General features: G+C 40.7%; 1 protein-coding gene across 6 annotated transcripts in view; it reads left to right on the top strand.

Moving 5' to 3' along the window:
- Positions 1-4498, top strand: part of fgd5a (FYVE, RhoGEF and PH domain containing 5a) — a 98101-nt gene extending 93603 nt beyond the window's left edge. For all 6 annotated transcript variants that reach the window (XM_077203173.1, XM_077203170.1, XM_077203169.1 and 3 more), the window contains 2 exons: positions 3741-3895; positions 4025-4498. In XM_077203173.1, coding sequence (XP_077059288.1) covers positions 3741-3895; positions 4025-4061 — 192 coding nt within the window. In that variant the 3' untranslated portion in view covers positions 4062-4498. The remainder of the gene's footprint in view (positions 1-3740; positions 3896-4024) is intronic.
- The last annotated feature ends 8509 nt before the right edge of the window (positions 4499-13007 follow it).

Genomic DNA, 13007 nt, shown 5'->3' with positions numbered 1-13007 from the left:
GACTCGGTCCAACACGTCTCTCAGGAGGAATGTGTCTGGTCGGTGCTATACAGAAGTAAGAAAGGGTCCCTCTGAAACTTTTCAGAGGCTCCTGTGCAGTGGCGGTTCTGCCCCTGTGACAACAAGCTTGGCCCCCCTTGTGGCCCCCCTAAATGTGGAGTGTGAAATAATTTTTACAAAAATGTTTTTTTTTGCTATCGTTGTATGCGTATTATTTTTTTTTAAATTCTATCTTTGTGGATTTGCTTGTTCACGTGACAATTCGCATCACATTCGCGGGAATCGCGGCAGAATAACGTCTGTCTCCTGCACGCGAGAGAGGAGAGAAGGAGAAAGCTGGTAAATGTCAGTTCAGTTGCAAGTTCATTCTTTATGTGCGTATCGGGTGTGCGATGTGTATTGTCTATTATGATATTGTAATCATTGTTTTAACTGTATACGAGGCACTGTGAGCTGACATCGCATTTGTCTCTCGTCCTTTCACTGCTGTGTGCGGTTCATAGGTAGGCTATGTCCCCAAATTAGTTTATGTCTTATATTTATATCATATTATGTTCTTATATTAGAATATCACATCAGCAAGAGTGCTGTTTTCCCGTGCACAATTGCAACTGTGATATTGATCTTATACAACAGTTAAATTAACAATAAGTTAACATTGGGCGTTACTTTTTAGACACAATATTGTCAATATTGTTTGTTTTCCCTTTATTTCGCCGACTAGAATTTCAAAATGAAACCGTAGCAGAGTCTCAATGCAACAGACAGCGATGATTTCTTGACTGAAATCTGCGTTTTGAAGGAATCACTTGCTCCTTTCCCGGATGAATCAGCCGTTTGAGCGAATCGGTTGAATGAATGAATGAATCCCTCAACTCACTTATTAAGACAGTGACTTGCCGCCGGCTACTGGCGTTTTTAGTTTCATATTTAAAGTACCCTTTAATTAAAACGTTCAAAATTTTAAATAATTTCATGTTTAAATATTGATTTAAAAAAAAATCTCACAGCTTTATTTATGCAATTGTGAATGGAGTGTAAATAAATTAATGCCACTTCTGTGTTTTCTCTAGACTGCAAAGATGGATTTTGATTAAATGATTTAATTTGACTGGTAACAGTGGTACTGTATAATTATTGTATAATTAAGTATTATTGTATAAATAAGTATAATTACTGTATAATTTGAATGTTAGTATTTGACATAAAAGGTGATTCATAACTCTAAATAAGTTTAGAAAGAATGTCCATATATAGGTGAAAATGCCCCTGGAAATCAATTTAAGGTGGCAAATTAAATTAATTAAAAATTAATAAAAAAATGAATTTCGGTCCCCGCTGTTAACTGACCACTGCATAGAATATTAAAAAATATGAATATCTTTGTGAGTCAGCTGTCAACAACAGGCCTAAACCAGCCATGTCACCAGCACAAAAACACAATCAGTAAAATATCATCTAATCATCAACAAAACATTGAAAATATTGAGATATATTTTTGTCAATATTGCACACCCCTAATGTACGGTATGAATTTTGATTTCTTCAGGTTTTAAAAAGCCTTAAATTCGATTTTAAAAAGTGTGCAGGAACCCTGTAAATGGTTAGACACTTACCTAGCAAGTCAGTTATTTTCAGTAAATTAATTAATACGCTTCTTGGTCCCCATTGCTTTTGCTCTATAGTTCTCACCAAAATGAAGAGAAAGAAGGACATCATGTCAATTACAGTTACTGTGACTAATACTGAATATGTAATGCAAATGTAAAAATATAATGGAAATGCAAATACATTGTTGAATGATTATAAACATGGTATTTTGCCTGTTAATGCCTGCAGTGCAGTGCAGAAAATGATATGACAACAATAAGGTCTAAATGCAACTGGCCCCTCTAACAGCACAACTGGCCCCAGCTTGGCCCCCCCAGTTGAAATGGTCTAGAACCGCCACTGCTCCTGTGGCATATGGTAGACACAGCCGCAATAGCACGGCTCCCTCCATATGAAGACCGCTTCAGCACTGGCTTAACGGCCGAGTCGCTGCGGGCTGGGCGACGTTTGCTAAAAAAATAGCCTATGTGTCGAGCCGGTTGCTTCCCGTGAGCTCCCTTAACATGAAGCCAGTTTCACTGTAAGCCCGGTTCGAAGTGTCGGCTTGCTGCACCATTCCCCTCCTATGGACTGGATACGTGCGCCATTCTTGCTCCAGTAGAGTTCCTCTTTAGCCGAACCCTGTTGAGTTCCTCCACACCCTTCGGCAATGGATGTGGTGGAGCGTCTGATGCCAGGCCTAACACTCGTATGCACTGGTGGAACCTGTGTTAGGCTGGGTCCCATATGTTGTGATCCCTACGGTGATCCCATATGTGTATTCTTCCATGGTATGGCTCCCTGCGGTGAGCCCGTGTCTTCCCTTGGCACAGCCCGCTCTGCCGTCACTAACCGGTGAGTCTCCCCCCTGTTATACGCTGGAGCCACCTCATTGACATTCCATATGTTGTACTGCCCGGTAACGCCCAGTCCATATGTGTATCCTCCACATGTTACCTCCCAACGGGCAGGATGTGGCTTCTGTAGTGTATTCCTTCCCAAAGAAAGGGAACGCTTTCCCAGTGGTCTTGTGGAATGTACATGTTATCATTGTAATCCTTGACCATCAAAACAGGGGTGGACATCACATTTTCCATGTTATCATGTTAGGTTGAGTAAATATAATACAAAATATATAATTCAGATATGGCGGAAAGCAAAATGGCCGCCATGAGGCGTTTTTGAAATGGCTCCATTTCTGAAAATGTCCAGGGCCGCAAACTGTACATGTGTACCAAGATTCATGCTTTTATGAAAAAGTGAACATAATTTTCCCATATCACCTGTACTATAAATCAAGTTAAAAAATACAGTAAAAACAGTAATATTGTGATATATTATTTCAATTTAAAGTAACCGTTTTCTATTTTAATATATAAGTGCAATTTATTCTGGGAGGGCCCAACTGAATTTTCAGCATCATTACTGATGTCAGGTCAGTGGCATAGCCATCATTTCAGAAGTGAGGGGGACAGATATGTCAGGTATCTTACCTTTTTATTTGTTATTGAATTTTTTGCTTTTAATTCGTTAAGAAATCAAATACACTGCTGAACAATAATACTAATATCTATAATATTTTCCCTATGTACTACGTGTACTACAAAGACTTGAGTATTTAAGTCCTCATGGAGTTCATACAACGGAAAAAAAATATTTCGTTAAAAATGACAGAATCTGTCAAAAGTTTGGAAACATGCATAGAATTTGAAAGAAGTCTTCTGCTCACCAAGGCTGTATTTATTTAACCAAAAAATGCAGTAAAAACAGTAATATTTTGAAATATTATTACAATTTAAATTAGCTGTTTTCTATGTGAATATTTTGTAAAATGCAATTTATTCCTGTGATCAAAGCTGAATTTTCAGCATCATTACTCTAGTCTTCAGTGTCACATGATCCTTCAGAAATCATTATAATATGCTGATTTGGTGCTCAAGAAACGCTTCTTTTTATTAACAATGTTTATTTATTCAGTGTTATTAAATATTATTTATTTTTTTAAATCTGACTCAATGAACTGTGCTAAATGAAAGCAAATTTTTCATGGGTCAGGTACTGAAATATGAAAAATAATTATACTTTTTAGTACCATGTATCATACAACCCCCTGCGCATATTTGAACTGTCTTTCTCTTCTGTGTCTGCAGGATAAAGTGGCATCTGAAAGTCTTCCTCTGCAGGGTTTTACTGTGAAGCTGTCTGATCGATCAGAGGGGGAAGACACAGACAATGTTTTCCAGCTCTACCATAAAAAAACTCTGTATTACACCTTCAGAGCAGATGACCAGCATACTGCACGCAGGTATGACACACAAGAGACATGAAAACACTCCAAATATCCACACATTTAGAGAAAACAGACTGAGATGATGCATTTTTTATTCACAAATGAAATCAAAAGAAATATGTTAAAGAAACTGTCATTTTGCAGGTGGGTAAACGCTATGGAAGAGGCTACAGTGTTATAGTATCCAGCTATCTGCCCAGATGACAAGAGGACTCTGGGCAGGGTTCCCCAGACAGCTAAACTCATTATGGGCTTACACCTATGACATCAGAGTCACCTGTGCCTGAGAAACCAGCGGAATCACACCACAAATACCTTCGTTTTTTTAAATCTCTATCTTCTTTTTGGCTGCTGAATTTAAGGACAGCCACACAAGGCATGTCATGCTCGGTGTTTGTTTGTCCTGTGCCTCACCTGGCTCCTTCACAGACTAATTAAAAAAAGTGCTAAATGTAAACAGTGCAGATCAGTGAATGATTGTTCTGAAACTACTCACGTGTGTTGAATAAAGGAGAATGTTCGTTTTTTAGAAACTGTAACTACCTTTCTATATGCAGATATAATTCAGTGTTGTCATTTTATACATTGTAAAATTAAAAATAAATTAAGTACAAGGCATTTGTTATAGTTTGGATGAGTATGATTAAGCAAATACAGGCTTGTATAGACAATATTGTTAATTTCATTAAACAGCTGGATGTTTAGCATGCCATATTCTACCACCTCAGATTTAAGAAGTCAATGTTTTATATACAAATGACATCATGTGATTATATATATATATGGATTTGTTATAGAATTGACTGGAACGAGTTGTACATTTTACAATTCCGTAATATATTTAATTTGCAACTATAATAAGATATTGCTATCATCCTAGCCTATAGCCTATTCATTTGTGATAAATAACAGCGTATGGTTCATATGCGCATGTATTTCCACAGCGCATGCTTTGGCATAGTTCAGTAAAACCTCAATGTAAATCAGTATGGAAATGTTGTAGCCTACCTCTATGTCGGTTGAACGTTTCATTAAAAATAACGAAGAGATAGAAGCTTTATGTAAAGTATCGACCTCAAGCAGTTTTGTAAATGGGCCATCGTCGAAAGCCGCATTATTCCACAAAGATAGGCCCTATGTTTAAAAATGTCTGTTTTTTAAAACATGAACATCATATAAACGCTCAAACCTGCATTTTTTAATGTGTTGAGGTGAGTTTTGTTGTAGCCTATATAGGCTATTCATCTCACTGGAAAGAACCTACATAACTGAGCATTTTTCTGTTTCTATATTTCTAAAATGCCAAGCGACACACTTTCTTTTTATATCATGTTAGTTTTTATTTGTCTTTGAATGTTACATTTGAAAAAAGCTGTATTCTGTAAAACAGAAGAACTCCAGTAGGGGGAGAGTGAGGTAAGATGAGCCATTTTTTTTATTCATGTGCTCCTCAAGATAAGAGAAAAGTATGCAGAAGTACAATGCAACGTATCTAAAGAAATGTCAGGATGTTTACAATAGTTTTAAATGATCAGAATACATCTATGACAAAGGGTTCTAAAAAATATGAAAGAAAGTGAAATACAAAAAAAAGTGTTTCTGTGGCTCAATTTACCACAGGTTTGGGATAAGTTGATCCTAGTCAGTGGGTAAGTTGCACCATCTTGGTGTAAACTGACTAGGCTATATTAATTGATTCAATAAATTTCACTGAAACTAATAAACATTTAGTCAAACGGTTCTTAGCATGGTTTTCTGCAATGCCAAACATGTTGCCAAACACAGGTGGAAAGATATACATCGGCTATATAGGATTATAATTAGCTGAAAAGCATCTTCTAGTAGAAGGATTTGGTGTAATTGTACATTGTTCCAATCAAATAAACAACAAAAAAAAAAAAGATAAACTAAACCAGTTGTGTAATATTACATTGAAATTATACCAGTTTATAAGCTACTTCAGAGATTTAAGTTAACTGGCGTATGGTGGTGTGAGTTAAAATGCAGGCTCAATTTACCCCACAGCATTTGGCTCACTTTGCCCCATAGCTGCCATTTTGGACAAAACTAGCTAGCTTACCAATTCAGGCTAATATTTAGCTAAATGATTTGCATGGCTAAATCGCCCATATGGATCATAAATATTTTTAGACCTGGACAAATTTGCTTTGATGTAACAGCCATTACATCTGTTATGCTAAAATTTCACTTTGACAAGCCAAAAACAGTTTTAAAGAAATGTGTGCCTTCCACTCCCGTGTGTTTTTTACAATCTGGTCGAAATGATGGGTGGTTCCAAAATATATGGTCACATGACAATAAAAGTGTACGGTTGCCAAGATTAAGGTGGTGGGTGAACTTACCCAACGACTCATCTTACCCCACTCTACCCTATTCATTCTCAGTCATTTGTTTCCATATTCATATAGGCTTAATATTCCCCAGCATAGACCCTATTCCTATAGACCAGTGGTTACCAAACTTTTTGAAAGCACGGCACCCCATTCCAGTTAAACTAAACGTATATAGGCCTATGTGTAGGCCTACATACATATGTTAAATATTATTGTGAAACTAGCATATAAATTAGCAAATTGACTTGTTCTATTAAGCAACTTTTTGAGAAAAATAAGAATATTAAAAAATATATTTTAATTTTGTGTCATTTCACCACTTTTTACACTCACTGAAGTTAGGTGCAGCAGCATGTGGTACACATGCCAAAGTCACATACATCCTGTCAAGAAAATGGTATAAAATGAGAAAAACACATTTCAAGAGATTTATCATTGTACTTATATGTGTGTAAATGTTTGTTAATTGATCTTAAAACCTCAGCATTTCATTATTTTGCATAATGTTCATGATGACTGAGTGATTCTGATGAGGACACCAAAAAGGCACTTTATAATGATTTTGACCCATAAAATTAAATCTAGATGAGCAAACAACAAATGAAGCATAAACAGCAGCATGAATTTATTATGAATACATCACAGCCTAACCAGACGCGACGCCGCGATAAATATCTTTTCCCTGTTACTCAGAGTTTTTGTCCTAACCAGCCGCGACAGCGACACACGATGATTCTATTTTAGAAACGGTTTATATTTTTCTGCGACGTCGCGGCTGGAACAACGACAGAAAGTATGATAATCGCAGGTAGCCGACTGTTCTCTTACGAGAGGTTCTCTCGTATTGCGTAAGTTTAGCTTACGCTACGGGGGAAAGATTCATCTTCTCGAGATACTGAAGCCAAAAAATTATCCTTAATTTTGTATAACTTGTCAACGCAGTGCAGCAGCTAGCAGACCTAGAGCAGGCCATCTCGCGTGCTCATTGGCTGCCCTGCGGGCAACTGCTGCAGCCCTGGTTAGTGGCCGATTGGTACCAGCATGGAGTAATGATGGGAACCATCTCTTATCGGAAGGTCATCTCGACAGACGCGTCCAACTCGGGTTGGGGCGCGCTGTTCGAGGGCAGACCGGCCTTTGGCCAGTGGTCAGACCAGGAGAAGGGTTTTCACATAAACTGTCTGGAAATGATAGCGGTCGAGAACGCCCTGAAGTGCTTCCTCCCGTTTATACAGGACCAGCATGTTCTTGTCCGCTCGGACAACACATCTGTGGTATCCTATGTAAACCGTCAGGGCGGTGTCAGATCCAGAAATCTCTGCAATCTGACGGAACGCCTCCTTATTTGGTCACAGACGAACCTGCGCTCGCTGAGGGCGGCGCATGTGCCTGGCCATTTGAACGACGGCCCAGACAGACTGTCCAGGGACAATGTTCCCCCAGGGGAATGGTCCCTGCACCCCCAAACGGTCCAGAAACTGTGGCGCCTATTCGGCAGAGCGGAAGTCGACCTGTTTGCGTCAAAAGACAACGCTCAATGCCCGATGTTCTTCTCGAAGGACGCGGACGCGCTGGCCCAGGTTTGGCCCAGCCTCCCGCTATATGCTTTCCCTCCGGTCTCTCTGTTGCCACAGGTGATCAAGAGGATCAGGGAAACGCGCCACTCGGTGCTCCTCATAGCCCCGCGTTGGGAGAATCAGACTTGGTTCCCGGAACTGGCACGGCTGTCACATACAGCTCCGTGGCCGATTCCGGTGAGGGCAGATCTCCTCTCTCAAGCTCGCGGCACGATCTGGCATCCCCATCCAGAGCGCTGGTCTCTGCATGCATGGTTGATCAACGGGTACTCGTTGCCCTGCCAGAAGGAGTGATGAACACGATCACGCAGTCTAGAGCCCCTTCCACGAGAAGGCTCTACGCGTCTAAATGGTCGGTGTTCTCTGGATGGTGCACCGACAGAGGTCTGGACCCGCGGACATGCGGGGTGGCGCATCTGCTCACTTTCCTACAAGAGCTTTTGGATAAGGGAAGATCCCCATCCACGCTCAAAGTTTACGTGGCGGCCGTAGCAGCATTCGCGGAATCGACGCACGGCCAGTCACTGGGAAGACATGAGTTGGTCATCCGCTTCCTTAGAGGAGCTAGAAGGATGAATCCGCCGCGCCCCCCGTCGGTTCCCATGTGGGATCTTTCACTGGTCCTCGAGGCCCTGAAAGCTTTTCCATTTGAACCACTAGACTCCGTGGAGTTGAAATATCTATCACTAAAAGCCGTTTTTCTGACTGCACTGTCGTCAGTAAAACGTGTAGGGGATCTGCACGCGCTGTCTGTCAGCGAGTCGTGTCTTGAGTTCGGACCAAATGACTCTAAAGTCATCCTCAGACCTAGACATGGTTATGTCCCTAAAGTGATGGGCACTCCATTCAGAGCGCAAGTTATTTCGCTGTCAGCTCTCCCAGCATCTGACAGCGAAAGTGATGTGAATCTCCTCTGCCCTGTCAGAGCGCTGAGGTTTTACATTACGCGCTCCGCCTCCTTCAGGCGTTCGGAAAAGCTTTTCGTTTCGTTTGGTGGGCGCGCCAAGGGGCTTGCCTCCTCGAAACAGAGCCTGTCCAGATGGATAGTGGACGCTATAGCGGCAGCTTACGCGTCAAAAGGCCTGCAATGCCCTCTGGGCATCAGGGCTCATTCCACGAGAGGTGTGGCCTCGTCGTGGGCATGGTCCAGTGGAATTTCTATCCATGACATATGTGTAGCGGCGGGCTGGAGCTCCCCGTCTACCTTTGTCAGGTTTTATAACCTAGAAGTTCCTGCCTTGCAGGCTAAACTGTTGTCAGTCTGAAAAGAGGTGTATTCTGCCCAGATCTCCTGCTCAGATCACGTTCATGACTCAGCTCTCCTGGTTGAGCTGCACTAAGTAGGGTATGTGCCATATGACTATACAGACCGGCGCGCTGCTCTGTATTCCCTATGTGTGCTTATGTACAAGTGATGGCCCGCGTGGCTGGCCACCTTATTTTTTCCACTTATGGGGTTCCCCTTAAGCTCGGGGTCTCATGTGGATGCTTGGCGCGCACGGCGTTGACAAAGTGTTCCCGTAGCGTAAGCTAAACTTACGCAATACGAGAGAACCTCTCGTAAGAGAACGATACTCGGTTACTAACGTAACCTCGGTTCTCTCTAGAGAGGGAACGAGTATTGCGTAACCGGCCGTGCTCACGCCACGAGCGACTTCGCTTCAGTCGTCAAAAAACCAGAGAATTCAGCCTACAGCCCCTATTTTATACGCTAAGCCACGCCTATCTGGTGGGCTGTGACGCTATAAAGGCGCGGGCGCCCTTCATTGGGCGTGACGTCACGCCGGGCGCACTGGTAGGCTGCAGCAGTTGCCCGCAGGGCAGCCAATGAGCACGCGAGATGGCCTGCTCTAGGTCTGCTAGCTGCTGCACTGCGTTGACAAGTTATACAAAATTAAGGATAATTTTTTGGCTTCAGTATCTCGAGAAGATGAATCTTTCCCCCGTAGCGTAAGCTAAACTTACGCAATACTCGTTCCCTCTCTAGAGAGAACCGAGGTTACGTTAGTAACCGAGTATCGTTTATGTGCTTTATTTAATGATAAAGGCCTCTGTGTGAGCAGGGGCGTCATGCAAGCCAAAATTCTGGGGGGGGGCACAATCTAAGACATTGCAATTGTTTTCTGACGGGTGATATGGATCATGTTGGGGTCAGGGGGTTTCTCACCCTGAACATTTTTAAATTCTGGCTGCTAAACATACAATTTCAATGCAGTTTGGGAGGGACAGAAATACCTTAACGGAGCTACAAGCAACCCTCCTCTATCTGAGGACTAAGTTAAAGTATCTATTTTGTAAGTTTATTAAAAGACAGGTTGATGAAAGAACTGTAAGCTCAAATAAATTCAAAAGCTTTTGAAGTCTCATTAAAGCATGTTTACACACACACACACACACACACACACACACACACACACTTACTGTACACTTAGGCCTACTACACATGATTTTAAAAACAGTACCATTGCAGTTTTTATGTTATGATTTTAAATTTGTATGTGACCTAAGAACGATCTTACATTAAAGGTACATAAAGGTTCTGAGGTCTGACTTTGTGGTGCTCTAAAATTAAGTTATTTTAATATTAATATGTGATGAAGGACTTTGAAAGAAGTTCGACAGATTTCAGTGCTGAATAAGGTTAACACTACCCCGTTTATTTGAAAATGGTTTTAATATTTGACAGAAATGTAAAAAAGTAATCAAATCAAATGTAATATGTAACATTACTTTAGTAAATTCAATGAAATGCTGTAGTTACACTGCTCATTATTATATTTTAAATAAGGAACTTGTAAAGAGTAATTTATGAGCTAAAAGAAAAGCCAGTAACTTGTACATTTAACCTACTATGGCTTATTGGCTTTGTATGGCAGACAGTAACGTTAGCCAACTAGTTTACGGTTAGACTAATAGCTATCGATAACGTTACACTGACACAACTTAAGTTAATGCTCTGAATTCGCAGCTAATCCATAACTTTTTGATCAAGTTAAAATTTCCAGGTTAACCACAAACTACCCACTACCTTTTAATATCATCCGATAACTAATTCAATGCCGATTTGTTGCTTTGCCCACTTACCACTTCAAGACCATCTGTAAAACATTGCCAGCTCAACGTGTGAGACGGATGAGTTGCTTGAACATACACAGCAAAGATTCTAGTGCGATACGCGCCTAGCGCTCTAGATTTGATATACACAGACACCCAGTGGCGGCTCCTGCAAAATCTCTCAGGGGGGGCAAATGTTTCAATCAACTTTATCCTATGCAGACTTTTTAATAGATTTAACTTTAGTGTTTGAGATGTGCAGGAATCAACTTAAAACAGGGTTTCTTTCGTTTCCTGAAAAGTAACAGTTTTGGACATACAAGGATTCCATCCGACAGCGATGATTTGTGTGTGTGTGTGTGTGTGTGTGTGAATTAACATTTTACCAAAATTCAAGATCAAATGGAGTTTGACAAGGGTAAATGCATTTTCAATCCACTCAGATAGTTTATTGTATTAAAGATTCCACTAGGTGGCGACAAATAATATTGTTTACTGAATCGTTGACGTGTAGGATAAAGATTGTGTTGGTGTTCGAATGGAATGTACAAATTTCAAAGTACAATGCTAGGAGTAAAAAAGACTGCTACCATCCTTTCCTAAACTGATTGTAAAAACAAAGTGAGATTTTCCAACACTCGAGTATTTAAATGGTCAGCAATAAATAGCCTACCTCCTCTGCTTGTCTTTCTTCTCCCAAGGCCCTCCTAGATCTTGTTGTTCCTGTTGCTAACTTGTTACTTGCTCCTGCTCCTGAAATGAGCTCTGGTCCTGATTACTAAGACGGCTGAATGGTATTTCTTTTAATGACACGATCGAATTAAATGCGTTCGCCATGACGTTGTTCAAGTTCAACTGGCCTCAACTCGCGAGATGTCCCAACAGTCTCTCACGCTCTCGTTCTCTTTTTAATTTTTAAATCACATTTGATAAAGATATTAAAGTAGTGTTTCATTTTTTCTTGTTGTTCAAATTCAAAATTGTTTTCAAATATTATTTGTCACTTAATCTTAAAAGATTTTTAATAGTGTATGTTTGTTCCCACCAATCGCTGCACAAGTTAAAGGGGTCATATAATGGTACATGCACTTTTTCAAGTTGATTGTACTGAAATGTGTGTTGGCAGTGCCTGTACACAACCATCATATAATGATAAAAATCTATCCAGTGTTTTTGTTTTAATCTCCATATGTTTTCCCCTGCCTCAAATTGAGCCGTTCGATTTTGTGACGTCACTAAATCAGACGCCCCTCCCACGATTGTTGATTGACAGAGGCGTTTCAACAGATCCCTGTCCTGAGCGAGCTGTCAGTCATCATAGTCCGTCATTGTTGATACGCTGGAGCAGAATGGCGTCTAAGCGATTGTGGTGTTCTGTTCTTGGGTGTAATAACGAACACAGCAGTCATTTTGATGTTCCTAAATCCGAACCGCTGAAGAGACAGTGGCTGAGTTTTGTTTTCGAAGGGAATATTCCCCACGAGCAACGTCAATCATTGCTTTCATGTTTGCGCGATTCGCAAATCTTTTCTCACCAGACTGCTTTATTAACGAAGTAACTTATAAAGCTGATTTTGATAAGAAGCTGCTCCTGAAAAAAGAATCGTTACCGACTTTCATGTCTCACTGCTGAACCTCCATAAAAAGTAAGTGTAAAATTGTATTAACCTTTATATTAATCTTTGCAAATCGCTTCACGATGAATGCGGCTAAGGTTTACACTCAGGGTACATACGGCATGTTTTCTATGTACGACGTTCTCAATATAATTCATAATCCCACGTTTATAATGAACAACGCGTTATGGTTATTGTGTTATTATAAACTGAGTAGGTATAACGTTAACTTACATCAGTAAACACATAGCGTTCGTACATCTCACTAAGTTACTCTACCCTGCCAGTACACAAAGATAGATCACAGTGACAATATAATAACCAACCATTCAGAAACGTCATGTTCGAGCCTCAATTGTCGAACTTCTTCGGGTCGTCATCTTGTTCCGACTCCGGTTCAAACTGATACGGTTGCACAGATGTGTCCTCCTCAGAGACTCCCGCTGCCATTTTTTTCCTATACCCTCAACTGTTGTCAAGGAAACAGTCCACGTGCGGTGTGGTCATAACGCTATTATGAACACCC

This window comes from Siphateles boraxobius, unplaced genomic scaffold, assembly GCF_051911475.1.
Source record: "Siphateles boraxobius isolate OS27281-9 unplaced genomic scaffold, OSU_SipBor_1 5, whole genome shotgun sequence".
Classification (NCBI taxonomy): Eukaryota; Metazoa; Chordata; class Actinopteri; order Cypriniformes; family Leuciscidae; genus Siphateles; species Siphateles boraxobius.
Note: the sequence above shows the minus strand (reverse complement) of the source record. Positions and strands in the feature narration are given on the sequence as shown.